The sequence below is a fragment of the Cyrtonyx montezumae genome, unplaced genomic scaffold (genome assembly GCF_038088225.1).
Source record: "Cyrtonyx montezumae isolate F1298 unplaced genomic scaffold, pur_monq_1.0 scaffold_19, whole genome shotgun sequence".
Lineage (NCBI taxonomy): Eukaryota > Metazoa > Chordata > Aves > Galliformes > Odontophoridae > Cyrtonyx > Cyrtonyx montezumae.
Genome location: NW_027071925.1, coordinates 7,410,626 through 7,429,608, shown reverse-complemented (window position 1 = coordinate 7,429,608; position 18,983 = coordinate 7,410,626). Strand labels below are relative to the sequence as shown.

At 44.6% G+C, this 18,983-nt stretch overlaps 1 protein-coding gene across 2 annotated transcripts in view; it reads left to right on the top strand.

Annotated features, from left to right (window-relative positions):
• RHBDL3 (rhomboid like 3) overlaps positions 1 to 18,983 on the top strand; it is a 43,340-nt gene that overhangs the window by 12,971 nt on the left and 11,386 nt on the right. Inside the window, exons 3-4 of one of the 2 annotated variants that reach the window (XM_065735549.1) lie at positions 5,418 to 5,501; positions 13,406 to 13,564. In XM_065735549.1, coding sequence (XP_065591621.1) covers positions 5,418 to 5,501; positions 13,406 to 13,564 — 243 coding nt within the window. The remainder of the gene's footprint in view (positions 1 to 5,417; positions 5,502 to 13,405; positions 13,565 to 18,983) is intronic. The other variant, XM_065735550.1, reaches the window with a different exon arrangement.

The following is an 18,983-nucleotide window of genomic DNA, read 5'->3' as shown; positions in this document are numbered from 1 at the left end:
AGAGTAGCAAGGGCCATGAATAAATGAGTGGTGTTTGCTTCTTCCTCGCTGTTCACCTAACTCTGCCCTTCGTTGCTGCATATTTTCAGTAGCTGATGCCTGTGAGATGTGCCTGAGTAAACAAGGTGTGCCTCTCACCCAACAGCCTGGGTGCTGGACCAAGGAGCACCTGACTGCTGACTGGGAAGGACTGCTGATGAAACTCTGCATTAACCTTCTGTATTCAGTTTTCTCTATTTTTTTTTCTGAACATTTTAGTTTCATATTAGGGTCTGATTCTTCCGCACTGTGAGATTGATTTTTTTTTTTTTTTTTTTGCTTATACCACAGCAGTGGCTGTGGGCTGTTGGGAATTGTCCTTACTTCAGGGCCTTCTTCAAGGACTTCAAAGCTCATTCTCCAGTGTCAGTTCGTTTATTTTCGCAAGTTGGAGCAGGAAATAAAATCACCGATCACGTCCCATTACAGTGGAAGACAGGCTGCTACAGACTTTAAAAGGGGCTGGAGACCCTTGGATTTGTGATTGTCCCTCACTCCCCAAGGTGCTGCCTAACTGCATGGTGCCCAGTTAAGAAAAAGGAAAATATTTTTATGTGACGTTTATCCCATGTTCATCCTTCTGCTGACTTTTATTTCAACAGACTTGAAATAGAAATCTTTCTTCTTGCTTTAGCTATAATTGCCTTGGGTTGGACACTGGAGAGGATCATTCACCTATCTAGGATGATAGGAAGTGTGTGTGCTGCTGAGAAGCTTTCTCTTTCATCTGTTTCCAGAGAGCTGTGCACACAAAAGAAGTGAATTGTAGGTGTGATATCAGATCTCTGCTCTGTACCATGACAGAGAATAGATGTACCAGCGCTACTTTAACTGTTACAAGATCAAAAGAGCTGTTACGTTAAGGATGATGATATTTAATGTCTGGTTTGGCAAAAGAGATTAGAGTTTATCTGGAATTTATCCCTAAAAATTGCAGCAGCATAGGCTTTAGTGACCTGGTGAATGTAGGATGTTCCCTCCTTGCATGGAACTTGAATGCATTTCAGTTGTGAACACTGCATGCATTGCAGTTACAATCTCTGAATAGAGAGTTCGGTCCCTCATTGCATCTGGGGTGCCTTCATGGGGTGTGTGTTTGTAAGTCATGAACTTTGTGGTGCTTTGTGTGAAGAAAATGTGACCATTAAGTTGAATGATGATGGGTTTTAGTTTCCTTTTTTCAGATGTAACGTCCAGTGGCCCCTCAGCAGCTTGCAGGCTGGATATGTAAATTGGGAGCTGCAAAGGTTGGCTGATCCATCAATAGATGGAATTTGATGCTCATACAAATGAATGCATTTAATGTTGCATGGCATTGGCTTGCTTGAATTTTTAAGTTGTCTGAAGATCTCTTGTTTGAGTTTAGTGGCTCAGGCTATATTTGCTACAAAAGCAATACACATAGAGAGGCCATATGGTTATAGAGGGGTGCCTGTTTTATCTGTGAGTATCACTTACACTGTTTGTGTATCAAATGTTATTCCAAAGAAGCTGTGAAAATGCAAAGCTCAATGATATTTGGAAACAAAGCATCGCAGTTCAGATTCACAGTGTCCATAGAAATAAGTCATCGGTGAAGTGTTCATAAACTGTTCTTCAGGAAAAGCCAAGTTTTAGTAGATGTGTTTTCATTATTAGGCTTTCATGGAGGGATGTATGTGACTAAAAGGATTCCGTTGGTCTTTAAAGTAAGTACTCATCTGCCACTGTGGGGTTTTAAACACAAGATAAAATCATGGCCCCTCTGAAGGGCCGCCCCTTTGCATCCTTTGGGCCCCATGTTGATTTCATTACAAATTTTGGAAGAGTAAGGACACTTCCTGATTTAGATTTTACAGTGTTTCTTTAAGCATGAAGGCACGGAAATATTTGTTTTCTTTTGAGGATTTTATTAAAGCAACCATAGCATATACCCCTCCTGGGAAAGTGTTCATGTGATAAATTTCAGTTTTCAAGCACGTGAGGTGGTGGTAATGTTAGGAGGCAGCACTCTGAAATTGTTGCTTCTCACTTTTCCCTTGAGCTCTGAGACACAAACACTTCAGCTCTTTGTCACTTAATACAAATCTGGGATAAGAAATGGAACCAGCATATATACAGAGAACGTTGTGATGTCCATGGTGGAGTTGTGCCAAGGAGGAAGATCATTCAAGCCTTTTTCCCTGAGGATTCTACGAAGCACCAAGCTTTGGGTGGGGGCAGCAGGGATTTGCAGTCTGCTATGGCTGGTAACTGTAGTAGTTCTCGTGGTAACTGTGCTGAAGTTCTGCTATTGTGTGAGTAACCCCATTTTTGAAGGTGGCATTTGTACGTAGAAAGACCTGAATGAAAAGTACAGATTTTCCCTCTCTGATGGGGAAGTACCCAGACTCATAGTTCAGATCTCATACCAGTAGCAGTTTTGCATCTGTCCTGTGTGGGACAGAAGGAATGCAGATCTCAGAGCAGCCTTACAGCTGGGCCACATCTACTTTCTTTCAAATGAGAAGAAATAGTGAGACTGACTGTCACTGTGTCATGTCTGTTGCTGTAGGTGCAGTGTATTCACTGTCCTGTGCGTGTCTATATGTAGTGGTTACTGTGGGGCTGAACAGCACTAAAAATCTTGCCTGTATGTCTGCTGTCCAGCTCCTCCAAGATTTCTACAGTGATGAGCAGAACCTGGTTGTATTTGTTTTCCATCTGTCCTCTCATCCCTCATCTTTGCTGTCGTTAATTGTTAGCATCTGGCTTGAAAGATTGCCTCTTAGCATGGTGCTGATGGGATGCTTCCACAGAGGATTAAGGCTGGAGTGGATTGACAAGAGGCAGTCTCTTTGCACAAGGAAGTTTGCCAGTTGTGTGCAGGCTCATTGCTGCTGCTCTTCCAGTTACTCCAGTTCACATCAGGTCACAGTCACTCCCCCACTGGGGCCAGCTACTCAGACATGGCCTCACGCACCCAGCAGCTGTGTGGCTCTACAAAACTCTTTCCTTCAGCTGTACCACCCCATGGAAGTGTCGTCATACCTGGATCATGGAGTGGTTTTCTACTGTGCAATTGCAGTGCTTTGATCAAGGATGTGGGTAATGATAACAGTACTGTAGGGCATGGCCAGTAGTTGAGATGTCATTTCCTACTGTAACATGCTCCCCAGGGGAGCAGTATGTCTGTAAATCACACAAGTGCTTTCCTGCAGCTTTGCTTGCTTTCCGTTACCACCTTGTCTGCCAGGATTTCTGAAAGCACAGGCTCCTGCCCTTCTGAAAATACTTAGTCTATATTTCCAGTGCCCTGAAGCACAGCTGAAGGCCCCACTAAGCTCACTGAATCCAGGCCCTGAGAGATTATATTGCTTTTTGCTTTATTTGGTTTGCTTTCCTGTGGAGTCTGCTTTTTCCTTTACGTGCACAGGATGCTGGGGAGAATCCACTGATGTTTCAGGAGATAGGAGTTGTCCTCTTGCTGTGTTAGTTTTCTGATCTGCCCCTGACAAGACCTCAGAATCTCTTGTTGGCCTTTCCCAAGGGGGTTATGTGTCCTACCATTAACCAAATTGAATCTGTTTCCTCGCGAGGATGCTGTGGGGCCTGAAGGCACGTTTACTCCTTGCTTCCAATTGTGGTAACCCATAATTAGGACAAATTGGCAGAAACTTTCTGTACTTTAAGGCTCTTGTACCAGGTAGGGCTTCTGTGTGTGTTGGTGTTCTCAACAGCAAGAGTTGTTCCAAAACATAATAAATAAATAAGTCCTATATCTTCTAGCAGTTTAAAGTAAAACCTTACGTCTAATACCTCTGTAAATTTAAATGTCAAAGACTGATGAGTAAAACCAGTGGAGCTTGCAGCATGGGGCTCAATTTTTAGGGCTGCTTGGAGGAAAAGTTAAAAGTTATACACAGGGTTTAGAAATATCGTTTAATATTACTACTATATGAAAATCCCACTGGCTTGTATTCCCCTGTCAATTTAAGCTCTTTGAGATAGCATTTCTTTTTTTTCTTTCATTAAAGGCATTCTTATTCTGGAACTGTGCAAGTAGGAATTGTGACATTGCTTGTTATTTCATTGCCTATCCCATGCGTTCTTAGTCCCCGTGTCCTTTTGGCTTTCCCCAGCTCTCCCTCCCTTCCCTCCTCGGCTTGTCTTGAAGGGCTGGGAAAGCCAGCGCTGGTGCATTATGTTGCCTGTCTGATTGCTGTGGGGTTGTGTTTGTGTGGGGGAAGGTCACGGAACAAAAAGACCACCAAGCAGGGGTGGAGGGGGGGGGTTTCAGTCCCTCTCTATTCAGTCCATGTGGTGATGGGTGGGAAGAGACTTGTTTGTATGACAGGATTTCAGGGGACGATGACTTTTTGTTTAGGCTTCTTCCACGGCTGCTTCACGGGTCCTGGAAGGCTACAACAACAATAGGGTGCGTATGTGAGATTCCTGGGACTGAAGAGTGCTGAGATAACCCAGAGGCAGAGCAGTCATTGCAGGGCTGGGCGTGTGGATGATCTGGGTGAGGTGTTTGTGTTATGTCTGGATTAGGCTCTGTGGCAGCTCTTCTGGGATGCCTGAATTCTGTGGACTGAGATCCTTAGCTGGATAGTTGCTATGAAAGCTTCTCTTTTTGTGGAATGAATGTTGTGAGGTGGGGGACAGCTCCGTGGATCTGTTGTAGTGGCTACACTTCCCCAAATGTTTTTGAGATTTCCAGTCAATGACTTTTGTTTGCAGTATCTGCATCCTTCCTTGCCCGTCAGCTCTGCGCTTCTGAGAACATCACTGCTTTTAGACAGGACTTGCTTCCTTATCATCGCTGTCCTCCTCTCAGCCCCCTCTTGCATCCCACCTTTAGAAAGCAGCTCAGTCTGTATTTACTATTGACTTATACAAAAATCAGCGTTGTCAGGGACTCATTTCAAGTGTCATGAGTTCATTTGCATAAGAAGATCGACCAGCCTGCGATAGTGTTTTTTTGCTGTGGCTGTCTGATATGGGACACTTAAATCTGGGGAGCAGAAAAGAGCTAAAATTCCATCTGGATGTGGGTTGGGGTGTGTGGGGAGGGGGGCAGTTTGGTCCCTTCCTTCGTGGATCCTGCAGTCCTTTCTGGAAGGGGATGACTTGTCAGTCACTAGGTGCTGGCAGCACAAATCTGTCTGATTCAGAGGTGACAGCTGCAGCTTCCCAGAGATGTGGATTCGAGCAACCTCAAGCAAGCCTGAGCTCCTGGCCATCCCATCTAAGAAATCCTTCTCCTGCATGTTATTTATGTATGTATGTATTTATTTTTAGTAGATGTTGACCCTGCTTGAATGCTTCTAGCTAGACTAAGTAGTGAACTGCCTTGAGTTGTCATTTCCCACAGCACGTGTAACCTCTCCTGCTTGTGTTTGGATTTCTTCCAGAGAGCTAGCTGTTCCTGCAGGCAGGCACTAATGGGAGAGGAAGGCAGCTGGGATGGCGTACAAATCAGGAAGCAGGCTGAAATGGTATGATCTTTTGACCCAAAGCAATAGCTAGTGCTGTTAGAGCTTGCTTGAACCTCAGCAGCTGCACAGCTCACATTCATTGAATTGAGAATTATTCATGTTCTCTCACCCTTCTGCTTAGTGCTGTGAGTAATGTGATGTGCTAGTAATCAGGCTAGTGGATAGAAAAGTAAGATGCTCTTCTTTTTGCAATTATGGTTCTTCATGGGCTCAACTGTCCTATGAAGCTGCAGCGTTCAAGCTTGCCTGCCAGAGCAGCCTTTCTGCAGACCCTTGCTTTCCCTCTGGCACTGTGTGCTCATGTATTCCTGTGCAAACACACATCAGTCTCATATCCCTCCTCTTTCCAACAGAGACTCACTTGGATATATCGTGTTTGTGGAAGTCATCAACATTAGTGTACTTCCTGGGGGTGCTTTGACCTTTTGTCTGCTCTAAACCCTACTTAATAATCCCCCCAGCAGTATTTAACAATTTCCAGTTTTTACAAGTCAGTTACTACGTGGCAGTGCTTTATGGAGGTGGCTGGAGCACAGGCAACTCGTCTCACCTATTGTAATATGTAAACCTCCTGTATCATTAGGTGAATTTAGGCCTCTGCTCTGGGTTCACTTGACCTAAACACAAATGAAAATTCTCTAAGGAAAAATATTGAAAATGTTATTGCCCGGTAAGGCAGATTCCTGGGAAAGCCTTGGCATGACTGAAATCTCCAAGTTTTACTTGGAGAAGTTTTGTTTTGGAAAAAATCGTCCCAGTGTTAGAAATTGGTGGGAAGCTCTGCAGACAGCACAGGTGATGAGCAGTGTTTCTATGTCACACGTGCAAACTGTATGTAGCTGGATAGTGTTACACTTGCATCTGTTGGGTTGATCCTTGCAATTATCTTGCTGCTTTATCCCACCTGCTATTTCCATGTCACTGGTTCAGTTTTGCTACAGCTCCTTTTGATGGGCACCCTCTGACCTTTGGTGGCTGCTGTTTGAGTTGTGCTGGGTTCATGAGAATCTGTTGACTGGGAGCAAAGAAAGTGTCTGATGGTGGAGGGATTATACAGGGGTAGACGATGGTAATGCTGTCTGCTCCAGGCAGCTTTTCTGCTCCTGGATTAAAGTTCATGCTGTGTTACTTGCCTCCCTCTCTTTAAGGCCTTGTCAAATCTGTGTGGGAAGCTATTCTGTTTGCAGTGTTTCACTGTGTGCCACTCTGCTCTCTCTCTGCCTCATTTCTCCTCCCTCTTCCCCCTTCCATTCAAGCAGCATCTTTCACTCTTCCCCATTCAGGCCTGTCTTTGCTCTCTGCCCTGTGTAAAACTTCCATGCCTTCCTTACCATTCATCACCTTTTTGCTCATTCACATCCCTGCCTGCCTTTCTCCATTCATTTAGGCTTCCTCTCAGCCTGCCTGAGCTGCCTTCTCCTCCTGCCCCTTCCCCAGTCCTCCTTTTGTGTCTGCACCCTCCCTTTTCTGTGACCATCCAATGTGCAGCAGTCTGCAGCAAGCTCCACGAGGATGCTCTGCTAGAAGTTGATCCTGCTTGGTGGGCTAATTAATCCCCAGTGGGACTGTTTGAGGAAGATTTCTCTTTGATTACACTTGCAGGTGGGAAGACTTTTTTCCACTCTCTTCCCACTTCCCAGTGTTGCAAGAGCAATGTATGAATAAGAGAAGTATTGCCACATCCTAAACTTCTTTTTCTTCAGTCTGATCTTCCTGTCTGTCCATCCTGCCTTGTTTTCTCCTTTGTTTTGTTGCAGTTCTGGGTTTAGGGGGGATGGGGGAGTCACTTTAAATTTTCTATTGCTGAGGAATGTGACTTCTCTCAATTATGCTGGCTCTCTAATTATGGTTGTTGCCTGTATGGTTCTCTGCCTTTTTCTTCTAAACATCTGTATTTGGGCTGTTTGTTGCTGTTGGAAATGCTAGACCTAGACCAGCAAACCATGCAAAGAGACAAAGCTATGTGGAGATTTGGCCTGTGGCTGTCCAGTTAGTCAGCTCCAGGGCTGGATTTATGACTTCCAGGAGTGGGCTGTAAGCTGCCCTTCTTGCCTGGCCTGTTGCATGGGCTGAGAATGTCTATCCAGCAAAATGTCCAATATGACCAGTGCTTGATCAAGATTAAAAACCATATTTCCACCTGAAAAATAAATAAATAATTAAATAAAGATGCTTTAAAGTGCCTCAGCTTCTTTCCATTAGTCTTAATGCACTTACATAAATAATAGAAGAGGAAGAAGCAGAACAGGAGAAGGCCCAGTCTATAAACACATCTTTCTGCATGAAGTCTTGTGGCAGAATGGAGGGCATCTCCTGCCACCCATGCCATCTCATTAATCATGTAATTATCTCCCTCACTTTCAGTGCTGCATCTTCTTCCTCATCAGCGTTCCTGATAATGGAGCTTCTGTTTACCCTGGCTTCCTTCTAGGGTGTGGCTTTGGTTTCAAAGCCAGCACAGTGGCATATTTTGAATAATTTAGTTCCGGGTGGCTTGAAGACTGTGTAATTTCCCAGCTGAGGCTGGAGACTGATTCCTGTAAGTGTTCTGCCAGCAGGCTGATCTGCAGCACGGCAGCAGGACTGCTCAGAGTGCTGGGTCATCGAGGCAGCAGAGGACTGAAAGCTGATTCAACAGGCCCTGTGAGTGCATCTTGGCTCTCTCCTCTCTGCCTCTCAGGAGGCAAGAAACCCACAGACAGGGGAAGGAGAAAAGCTGCATTTAAAAATGTTCTTAGTGGTGGAAGCATGGATTTTGTGTGTTTGGCTGAGTATGATAGTCTTTCCCAGAAGGGAAAAGATTTCCTGGGGTCTCTGAATGCAGGTTTTGCTTGGTCCATTGTGTAGCTGTAGTTGACTGGACCAGGATCTGAAATTCTATGGATCAAGGAGGTAAGGGCAGGAGTCATTTGTGGTGTCTGGCTCATGGGCCCTCGTCCCAGTTGTCATTGGCTTTGGTTTAGGAAAGGCTGATTAGTTTCTCTGTGTGAAACCTTGGCAGAAGGCCATCTGTGTTCATGTTCTCCCTGTGCTGCCTGGTCTTGTGGCTTGCTAATTGTGCTTTGCTGTTGTAGTTATCACCCTGTCATGCTCTGTAACTACTACCTGGCTCTCACTGTGCTGGGTCATGCAGGCACAGCTACATCACTTTTCCATCGTGGAAGTCAAGTCACTGTGAGAGAACTTGTTGGCTCACTCCAGAAGTCTGCAATACCAAAGATCAAACCTGGTTCCAAAACCTTCTTTCATCTTTGCTTAATAACTGAACAGTGGTGAATTCCTGAATCTTCAAATAAAAGGGAATTTTAGACCAGCTCCCTCCATTTCCACTTTGCCATGTCCTGCACACAGAGAAACAGTTATACAAATCCAGGTCGATGGGCTGTCTGTTCTGCAACAGTGCAAACGCTGAGCTGGAAGGTATTTTGTTCTCTTTACAGCAGCTTTCCTATGGAGTGGCTGATGTCTGGAGGCCCTGCCTGGTGAGTTAGTGAGCGTATTTCCTCCGTGCTTAAGTATGATCTGGCTTTTGATAGCTGGGTGATGTTTGCAGTCCTCAAGTTCACCTCAGGTTAAAGCAATCTAGCATGTGTTGAAAGTACAGCTGTACAGCCCATCATCACTTCATACTGACTGAGCAGTGATGGTTGAACTCATTATTAACAAGGGAAGAGAGCGTACATCACTGAAGACAGCACTGATGTTTTGCCACACGTGTTCATGAGACTCTCAATGGTGAAAAAATCAATTTCGAGGTGAAAGAGTACAAGTTGGCCTCCTCTCTTCTGGATGAGGACTCCTCCTCTCACATGTGCTTTCTCCTATTAGAAGAGTCAGCGGGATCATTAAGATGTTGTGAAAGTCAGGCCAATCTCTTCCACAAGCGAAGGCGCTGCTGAACTGTGGAGCAGTTCTGTTTTGAAGGGAGTGATTCCACCCCCAGCTAGCATCCAAACTAGATAAATTTCTCGGAGCCTTGCCCACTGTGAAGAGAACTTAGGATCTGAGTGATACATTCTCTCCATGCCAAGACAAAGCCCTTCCAGTGTGAGAAACCATGGTTGGTAGGAAATGCTCTGCTCCTGGGTTGGTTCTCAAATTCCAACCCCAGCCAAGGACGCTCACACTGTGCCTGGTTCTGCTGTTGTCTCCCCAGCTGCCCTGCTGCCCCATAGGGTTGTTTGCCACGGAGGAGAGAAGCAGCTGGCTGTGCAGTGTGAAGTGCCTGCCTTTTCCCAAGACGCCCATTGTCTGTCTGCAGCATCAGCCTCCACCCTACTTGCTCGCTCAGCCGTGGCTGATGTGTCTTTAATTAAAGAGAAGGAACAAAGTGAGATTATTTTCTTTCCTAATCTGGTTTCCTATTTCTATCAGGCTTTGAGCCCCCTCCTATTTTTGTCTTGCAGTTGGTGTCCTTACTTTTATGGGGTATTTGCTAAAATAAGAAATAGGAAAACAAACAAACAAAACCAGCTTGTTTTGGGCTTGGGAATTAAGATCTTGGGTCAGATGGCTGCTACAGTCATTAACATATTTACATTTTTGCTTAAGAGCCGGTTGAGGATCAAGGGAGTTAAGAACGATTGTCATTGAAATGTGGAGGAAACCTTGCATGAAATTGCCGTTAGTATCCCATTGTTTGGGGGTGGAGGGGGGACGATCAGCCTTCCTCAGCCCTGCAGTGGTTCATGTTGCACTTGTCTGTCCAAGTACACGGGCAGAGGCACAAGTAACCAAGCTTCAGGAGGTCCGTGGGCTGCCTTGGTGCTGGGAGGCTCAGCCCTGTGGGGCTCAGTGCAGCCCTGCTGGCTGCCAGACATCATCCAGCCTCTCTGAGACAAAGGTGCTGGACTGAGCTTGTGGGACAAGTGGATCATCATGGATAAGTACATGAAGCGCCTAGCGAAGGTCAGTTGCCTCTTTTGTAATTGATGGTCCCAAGTGTTGTGAGTGTGCTGGCACAGGTTGCTTTTGTTGTGTGTGGAGAGGTTTGTTCTGCAGGGCTGGCTCAGCTCCTTGATTTCTGTGGCTCGCTGTGATAGGAGAAATGGGGTTTGAAGCAGTTTGCACTGTTGGGATGGATTTTGAGTGCTGTGGTGACAGATGAGTTTCAAGTGCCCTTATTTTACTTGATAGAAAAAATAATTAAACAAAATTAAGAGAATTCCCATACAGTTGTGGTTTACAGTAAAACACTGTTTCCAGGCTGTCCATGGATGCTGTGTTCCAGCCCTGTTCTGAGGCAGACATTATCAATTCAGATGCTACTTATTTACTGTTCACCTATTGCTCTTTCATGCTCTGCACATCCGCTGTTTTAGTTCAGGCTTATTTCTAATTGTTATCAATAACTTCACCAAAATGGAAATTAGACATAGCAACGTGAAGGAGGGGAACATGCTGCCTAACACAGTGACAGTGCCTTCAGACACTGCTTTGATGGGAGAAGCAGCAGAACCTTGTGTCCTTGTGGGCTGGCTCCAAGTTCTGAAGTACTTGTGTCAGCTCTGCTCTTGGTCACAAAATGTTTCTTTTCAGCATGCTTTAAAGCAGAACAAAGGCTGGGAAAAGTGTTTTGTGACCTGAGTAGCTTTTTGTGCTCCGGGAGCCTGCATACTTCAGCACTAGTATCTCTTTTGACCTTTGAAGGAATATTGATGTTTCCCACTGCTGTGGCCATTGGTCTTTCTACAAAGTCAGACAGTGAGCACACAGCATGGGGGAGATTCCCACTCTTCTTCCCGCTGGCCCTCAAGCTGGGAGGCATTTAAGCCTTCAAAGAGCAAAAGGTTTTGTCCTAGACAGGATACATGCTAAATGTCCAGATATAGTTCAAGTGTTATGGTTAAGTAGAGCTCTGGTTGGGCCAAATGTCTTAAGGAGACAAGGATGAAAACAGTGCTGTCTGTGGTACAGGAGGCGTTAGATCCATCCACTGAATGAACCATCTCTCTGCTTCTGCAGATTCCCCTTGAGAAAGGTCATCTCAGGTATTATGCTAATAATACTTCATTTCTTCTATTTGCCTCTGGGATTAGGCACCACAAAATTCAGCTGTCTGAGACTTCCCAGCAAGAGCCAGAAAGTATTGGAGCTGAGCCTTGTGGAGAAGCCCTAATATTTGGGTTGGTTTTAAGATTCAGTTTAATTCAAAGCATTAAATTGAGGTGCCTGGAGTAGGGGAGCTGAACTTGCCCAGGGATTAATATTAAGCCTTTGTTTAACTGTAAACAGCCGATAAAATCCACCTTTGGCTCTGAGAGCCAGCTGTCAGGAAGGGTACATCCAGGCCACCTCACGAGGATGGAACAACTCTTTGTAGATGATGAGCACCCAGCTCTGGCTGCCCGCTGGTCACGTAGTTCTTGTTTTGTGTAATCCATGTCCCCCAGCAGCTTCTTCTGCACTGATAAAATAGCTTCTTCCAACAAGGGCCTGTGACCTCTCCTGCTCCATTGAGGCAGCTCCTCCTCTACAAAGCAGCCAGTGATAGCAGTGACCAGGAGCAGTGGGAGAAGATTGCTTGGCTTAGGCCAGGAGGAGCTGGAGCCAGGTCCTCACACGTGGCACTGAAGCTTTTAAACAAGCTGCCTGTGCTCGAGGACACTGTGCTGTAGCTGTTCTGCTGATGGCAGAGCAGTGCCAGCCCTGCATCCTCCACCACATCCCTCTTCACACCCGCTCCCTTGCCAAGGCAGCCTTTACTGCATCTGATTGAAGGCCTGGCGCCTGCTCAGCTTTTGTTCTCTTAGGCAAGAGTGAGGATTGTCAGGAACTTTTGGGCTCTGCCAAGGCCCTTTGTGTCCCAAATGTTTCCATGAAAAGACTCCCTCCTGACCACCCTGCCCCCTGACAGCCATTCAGTCCAGCCAACAAGCTCGATATCATTATCTACAAAAGGAGGCTAGCAAGCACCAGGCTGCTCAGAGCCAAGTTTGGGAAATCAAAGGCAAATCTCCCAGCAACTGAGAGCTGGCAGAGATCAGACTGCACCGCAGCTAGTGCAGGGTTGTCTGGCTGCTTGCACGCGCTCCGTTTCAAAGCACAAAAGAAACAAACACGCTCAGCGTGGTGCCAGCGTGGGCTTCGAGGGGCAGCGTGCCCACCGGAGTGCTGGCAGCCCCTGGCTGAGTGCCCTGGGGAGCTCCGTGTCAGTTAGGGGCTGCAAGGGTTCTGAGTTGGAACAACCTTGCAGAGCTGTCTGCTTTTGTTCAGTGATGCTTTTAGGGGATGAGGTATTTAGTCTGACAGAAAACGGTGGCTTTTTTCGGTCAGAGTGGGATTCCCTCCATATCTCACCTAGGACTTTCCTTCTGATAAGTCTCATTTATGTTCTGAAATTGGCATGTGGCTGCCTTGCCATTTTTAGTTTGACTTAATGCTCCTCTCCTTTGCTTTCTATCCAAAGCCTCTTTCCAATCCATCTCTAAAGAGCTCTTCAGAACTGAAAGCACTTAGGTGTTGAAGATGGTCTAGAAAGTTATCATGAAAACTGAACACAAAGTATGTGAGGAGGGATGACGTTCCTCATCCACAGGATGAAACTGTGTTAGGAAATATAGTTCCAGTATGCTTTGTCTCACAGGCTGCATCTCCCATCTGCTTGATAGTCCAGATAGAATAAAATATGAAAAATAGCCAAGAGAAACGATACAGAGGGAAGGTGAGGAGAGATGACTTCGCTGAAGCCTGTGTAGAAGTGGGATGATGAGATGTGGATTTGTTCATCTCTGCAGCAGGGTGCTCTGTAGTTTCCTGGGCAGTGAAAAGAGGCTGGAGGCCACTAAAGTGTACAGCAGCCCCCGGGATCTCTGTAGGTTTGCAGCACATAATGAATACATAGGAGGTCAGAGTTCTGCACAGCACAGAGTGGTTAATCCTGGCACTTTCCCCTCCTATTCTAGTTTGATCCTGACAACACCGGCTACATCAGCACAGAGAAGTTTCGTTCCCTTCTCCAGAGGCATGGCTCAGAGCTGGACCCCCACAAGCTGGAGGTCCTCTTGGCCCTTGCAGACAGCAACTCAGAGGGGAGGATCTGCTACCAGGACTTCGTCAACCTGGTGAGTGCTCCGGCTGGCAAGGCACAGCTGTCACGGATCCAGGTTACAGACTCAGTCAACCAGTGGTCATTATGAAGATGAAATTGTGGTGATACAATGACATAAAGTAGATCTGCTGGACCTAGTCAAGCTGCCTTGTTAGCCCCCTGAACGTGTTTAAGCATGCAGTAAAACAAATGAAGAAATTATCAAATAGATCGCAGTGAGTTTGAGGTTTCCCTCAGCTCCAGCTTAATAAAGTGTGGTCAGTTGTGTATCTATAGTAACAACTGCTTGTTCTGCAGTTTGCTAAGTACCACGTAAGCATTAGCAGCACAACACTTAGGTAGTGGGAAGAGGTATCTTCTGAATTATTTTAGAGCAATGATGGCCCAAGGCCAATGAGTGTGTTGGGAGTAGAACTGGGCTTTTTCTCCCTCCTTGCTCAACTGAGCTTGGAGCTGTGTAAGCTATTGAGAAAGATGTGGGCAGCATTCTCCTTTGGGAAATGGGAGATAGTACCATCTGCATCCACCTGAAGTGATTTCTGCAGGAAGGCAACTTTCCTTCACTCTATTGAATGACTTCTGTAAAGAAGCCATTGATTTTCTATCATCAGCTCCTCTATCCTCCTCATCTGCATTTTTTGCCCTTGCTAATCAATAGGTAATGCAAATGCCAGAACATTACTTACAAGTAGCATCTCTTTTCTCTCTCTTCTTCCAGTTGCTACCAACTTCCAACATCTAAAACTTTTAGGGCTTCTTATTTTCCACAGTGCTTTTCCCTTTGGTTTGTGAAGGACATAGCATGTAGCCTGGTCACTGTTAAAATATATGTGTCTTAGAGCTTTGCAGCTACTTCTGGCTGAGGATGTGATGTTTTGCTGTTTCTATGCATGCATTTTCAGCCATTGTTCTGTAGACCTTCTGCTGGCCATGTGTGCTGGTAAAGGAGGACTTTAAGGCAGCTTCTCTGACTTGGGAGTTTTCCTTCTGCTGAGAACTTGGAGCACACCCTTGCTGTCAGCAGTTGCCAAGTGAAAAGTTCACATAATTTGTGTCTGTAAAAGAACTTTTCTTCAAACTCTCAATATGCTGTTTTCACTCAACAGAGTGAAGATGGGGCAACATCTCCAGCTGGACACAGGATTTAGTGGGCAATAGCCAGTCATGTCAGAAGGACCAGTTCTGCAAGATGCTGAACCCCTCCTGCTGTTCTCTCAGCTCTCTACCCTCTTGCTCTAGCTGCTGCCTACTTTTCCATTGCTTTTGATGTCTTCAAATGTAGCTGCTCTTATCTTAAGACATTTGTCAGTATTGTATGGTTGGAAGCCATTTGCTCTTTTCAGACACTTTGGTGATAAAAGCAGAGCTTGGTTTGTCCCTTGTGAGGACTCTGCGTGCCTTTAGATTTTTGTGGCTATCCTTTCTGCTCTGGAAGGAAAGTAGCTTGCTCCTTGCAGTTTCAGTGCTTGCAGTGGTAGCAGTTTTGCTTGGAGGTACTTCCTCCAACTTGTCTTGAGCTGAAATGAGAGAAAAGAGGGGAAAAAGAATTGTTGCTGGGAAAAGAGAAAAAATTCAGTGTTAAAAGTTATCTTCTGGCTTTGTAAGTATGTATGTGATAGCATCAGGAGGGCTTTCTTATCTTTGTGGAAGTGAGCTTTTAAGAATTTATATATTGTATTTTTTTCCTCCAGATAATGGGGAGGTGAGAGAGGTCCTTTAAAACTTTACTTTTTTTTTTTTTTTTTCTAATGGTGCATAGAATTACTTTACAGTACAGTCATAAAACAGCTATAAATTCCACTTCCAGTGACTTTCCTTGTCCTTTACTGAACCAGCTGACAACTTGCATTGAGGGCTTAGCTGAACAACGCTTTGCAGAAACTGCATATAATTATTACCTGAGTCACTGGGAAAATGAGCAATAAACCCTAAATCTCTGATTCTCAGGGGAATCTTCAGTCAAGGCAAAAGTCTGCCTAAATGAATATCTCCTTCCTGCTAAGTTCTTGTTCACTTTCTAGTGAGTTTTTAAGCTTGAAAGTCTAAAAAAAGCAGAATAACCCTGGATTACAGTTCTAGTGGCCTCATCTGATGAGAACAAAGCTATAAACAATAAACACTGTTACTAACCTGGAAAGGCTTGTTGTAGGAAAAGCTGTGTTTTGTGTTTCTTCAGCTGTTTTGTGCTTCCCGTTAGCTGCACGATTGAAACAGGGCAGGCACTGTGACAAACATCAAGATGACTCCTATGGCTGACTCAGGTTTTCCTTCGTGTCCAATGGGACACCCATTTAAGTGCTTTCTCTGCCCTTGATTCACACTGTTTTGACTGACACTATAGGATTCTTGAGTTCTTATCCTGACTGTAGTTCAGAGATATAATTAATTTTAAAAAGGTTTGAAAATCTCTGTTTTAATATAATGCTAAGCTAAGAAGGATGTTTTCTTAATAGACAGATGGTTCTACAAATTCATGGTCATCTAGTTGTGTCCCTGTCCATATCTTACCTCTCAAGGTGTCAAAGCCCTTACTAGGGTGCAAAGCTCTTACTCCAGGGAGTACATCCAGGAGCCAGATACCCTCCTTACAAATGTTCCTCGCACTGCCTTGGTGTTATTTTCCTTCTCATTTTGGAGAAAATTATTGTTGTATCATTTCTAACACTCCAAGAGCCACGTGCATCTCCTGAGGGGAAAAAAGGTATCAGATGGTCAGGTGAGTATCTTAAAACTGAATAACTGGCATGGAAGAGCTGCTTTTGGAGTCTGTTCTGCTTATGCATTGATCTAAGTCCATTAAGTACTGGCTGCATGTAGCAGCAGAAAAGAGCACTATCTTCCAAGTGAACTAGTCTGGCAAATAATCACTGTGCCAATTGAAGTGAAACTTAGCACAGAAATTTTCATCCTTAGCCATGATTCCTCAGCTGTTTCCAATCATATACATTTGAAACTTGAGAAACACAATGTCAACTTAAATGGTCATTTCAATTGAGTATGTATCTAAAGTACATAAATGAATGAGAAATATTATAAAGGCATTTTGAAATAAAAATGCTTCAGAAAATAAAATCTGGATTCACTTCAGATGCAGAATCCTTCCCAGTACCAGTGAAAAAAATGGAACGTGTGTTAGGGCTTTGAGGCTTCAAAGTTTGCTGCATGTTGACAGAACACAACACTGTTTGACGCAGTAAGTTAGTCTGCAGGCACTCCTGTGCTTAACCTGGAAAAACAAACATGGTTTATCTTTTCTAATGGAAGTGCTGGAAGCCTGGAATAGGCAAAACGTTGAGCAGGGAATACTCCTGCAGTAATAGCAATAATTTATTTGGCTTTCCCTGCTTCTGACTTTCCATGAATCCTCAGAGGAAACCACTGCTTGGTCAGAGAAAATCAGTTTCCATTTGATACTTTTTGGGAAAGGAGAGTGCTACCAGGTTGGTGCAGAGGATATGAACATCTGTGACAGATGAACTTAATGCTGAGCTATGTGTTTTGGGCAAAGCAGTCTTTACCCACATTAGCATTTTATAGGAGTGAGTAGTGAGGGAAGGAAATAAATGTGAATCTTGAAAGCAGAATTGATTGGAAAAGCTGTATTTGTAAGTAAAGTGGGTTATAAAACTAGAGCTGACAGAAGCTTTTAAAAAGCATGTGCTCACTTCTGATTTTAGTTTTCTGCATCTTGGAGGATCAGAGCTGGAGTGCTGAATGCCTGGCCTGTCTTGGTCTTGAGTATTTAAAGATAGCTGCAGACCAACGTCAAAGATGCTAGTACCTAGTGGGCAGAAGTCCATGGTTTGCTAAACCTCCTGCATAGGGCTGAATAAAAACCATAAAGGGTACAGTGGCCTACACAAACTGTGTGACAGGAGGTGGGGAAATACTGTATGATTTGGCTATTAATTATCATGTTCTTGTGCTGGAGCAGCAACAGTTGTAACAGATAGCCAAGAAACTCAGAGGAATCGGTCTGCTAGTAGGATTAACCAGGTTCTATTGCAAGTTGTAGGTTATCTGAGATTAATTCTGGATTGATGTGTCCTGAACAGAAGCAGGACTTTGTACTCCTGTGAAGTTTCCACTGTCTCACTCTAGACTCTAGAGACTCATCCTAAATTTTAGCAGTTTAAATATGGAAAACAGATTCATGTCTCAGTGGGCAAAAATTATCCTTCCTATCAGCTGCATCAGAGACATCCTTTGAGCAGAGCTAAGCCTTCCTTTGTTTTGGTATGTTAAGACCAAGGGCAGAGATGGCAGTGCATGGTTATAGGTCACATCAACCTGGCTGTTTTGCAAGAGAAATTTCTCTTTGCACAATAACTATTTGCAGGCATGAAGGACAAAGGGAATGTGCTGTTTCCTCTCTCCATAATTCCCAGTATACTATTTTCTCTACCCATCTGCCTGCAACTTTAATATCATGCTTATTAAAGAAGTCCCACATCAATTGTATGAAGAGATGTGGGGTGGGCTACCCTGAGCTTCCAGGCTTGTAATAGCATACAGACCAACAATGGGCTAGTGTTCTTTCAGCTGATGATTAAATACTTGGCTCATAAGTACCAATATTATGTGATTCCAAAATTAAGTCAGCAAATTGTGACCATATGGGAGACTTTCTCTTTGGGAAGATTTGGGTATTTTCAAGTCAGTCTACGAAACAAACAGACCTCTTATCAAGAGTTGGTGAGAGTAGCAGTAGTGACTTAATCCTCCATCTTTCACTGTGCCTTGGTTTCTCATCACTTAGCTTGAAATGCACGATTCTAAGGCCTGTGGAGTTACTTGAGTAGGTCCAAGACTGTTGGAGTTGCTTGAAGCCAGCTGTGCTGCCTCTTGGAAGCTCCTTTCCTGTTGGCATGGTGGTCAATGAGTGCAGGTTGAGGCTGGCAGGATGTCTTCTTATTGAGAGGCTTAATTTTAGCAAGTGCTGAGTACATGCAGTCATTCATATCTTAAGGGTTGTGGGTGCTTTTGAGCATCTGTTTCCAATACTCTGTGTCCCTGCCTAATTTGGGTGTAAAACCATGCCAAGGCTACATAGCAGTATAGGGAACCTGGCCTTTTTCCCATAGCCTCTGCTCAGAAGGAGTTCTGATAAATATTTTTTTGTGTGTTTCTGCCCAAGGTGGCAGGAGGTTTAGCTAGTGCTCCTGAGGGCTCTGAAGAGTTAGTTGTAATTACCAAAGGCTTTCAGTTTTCTAGGTGAATCGAAACCTAGCTCCTACTGACACAGCACCTGCTGTTGTTGGTAGATACAGGCAACCTCTTGCATACTCACTGCCAGTCATGCTCCCTTTGAAGGAGCATGGTGTGTGTTGTAATCTGTGAAGAATACGCATGGTGTTGGATTTTTTCATATGCTTTGCAATACTGCAGCAATTCAAGACTTGCTCCATTTCATTTGCAGGCAATTTCGTCAT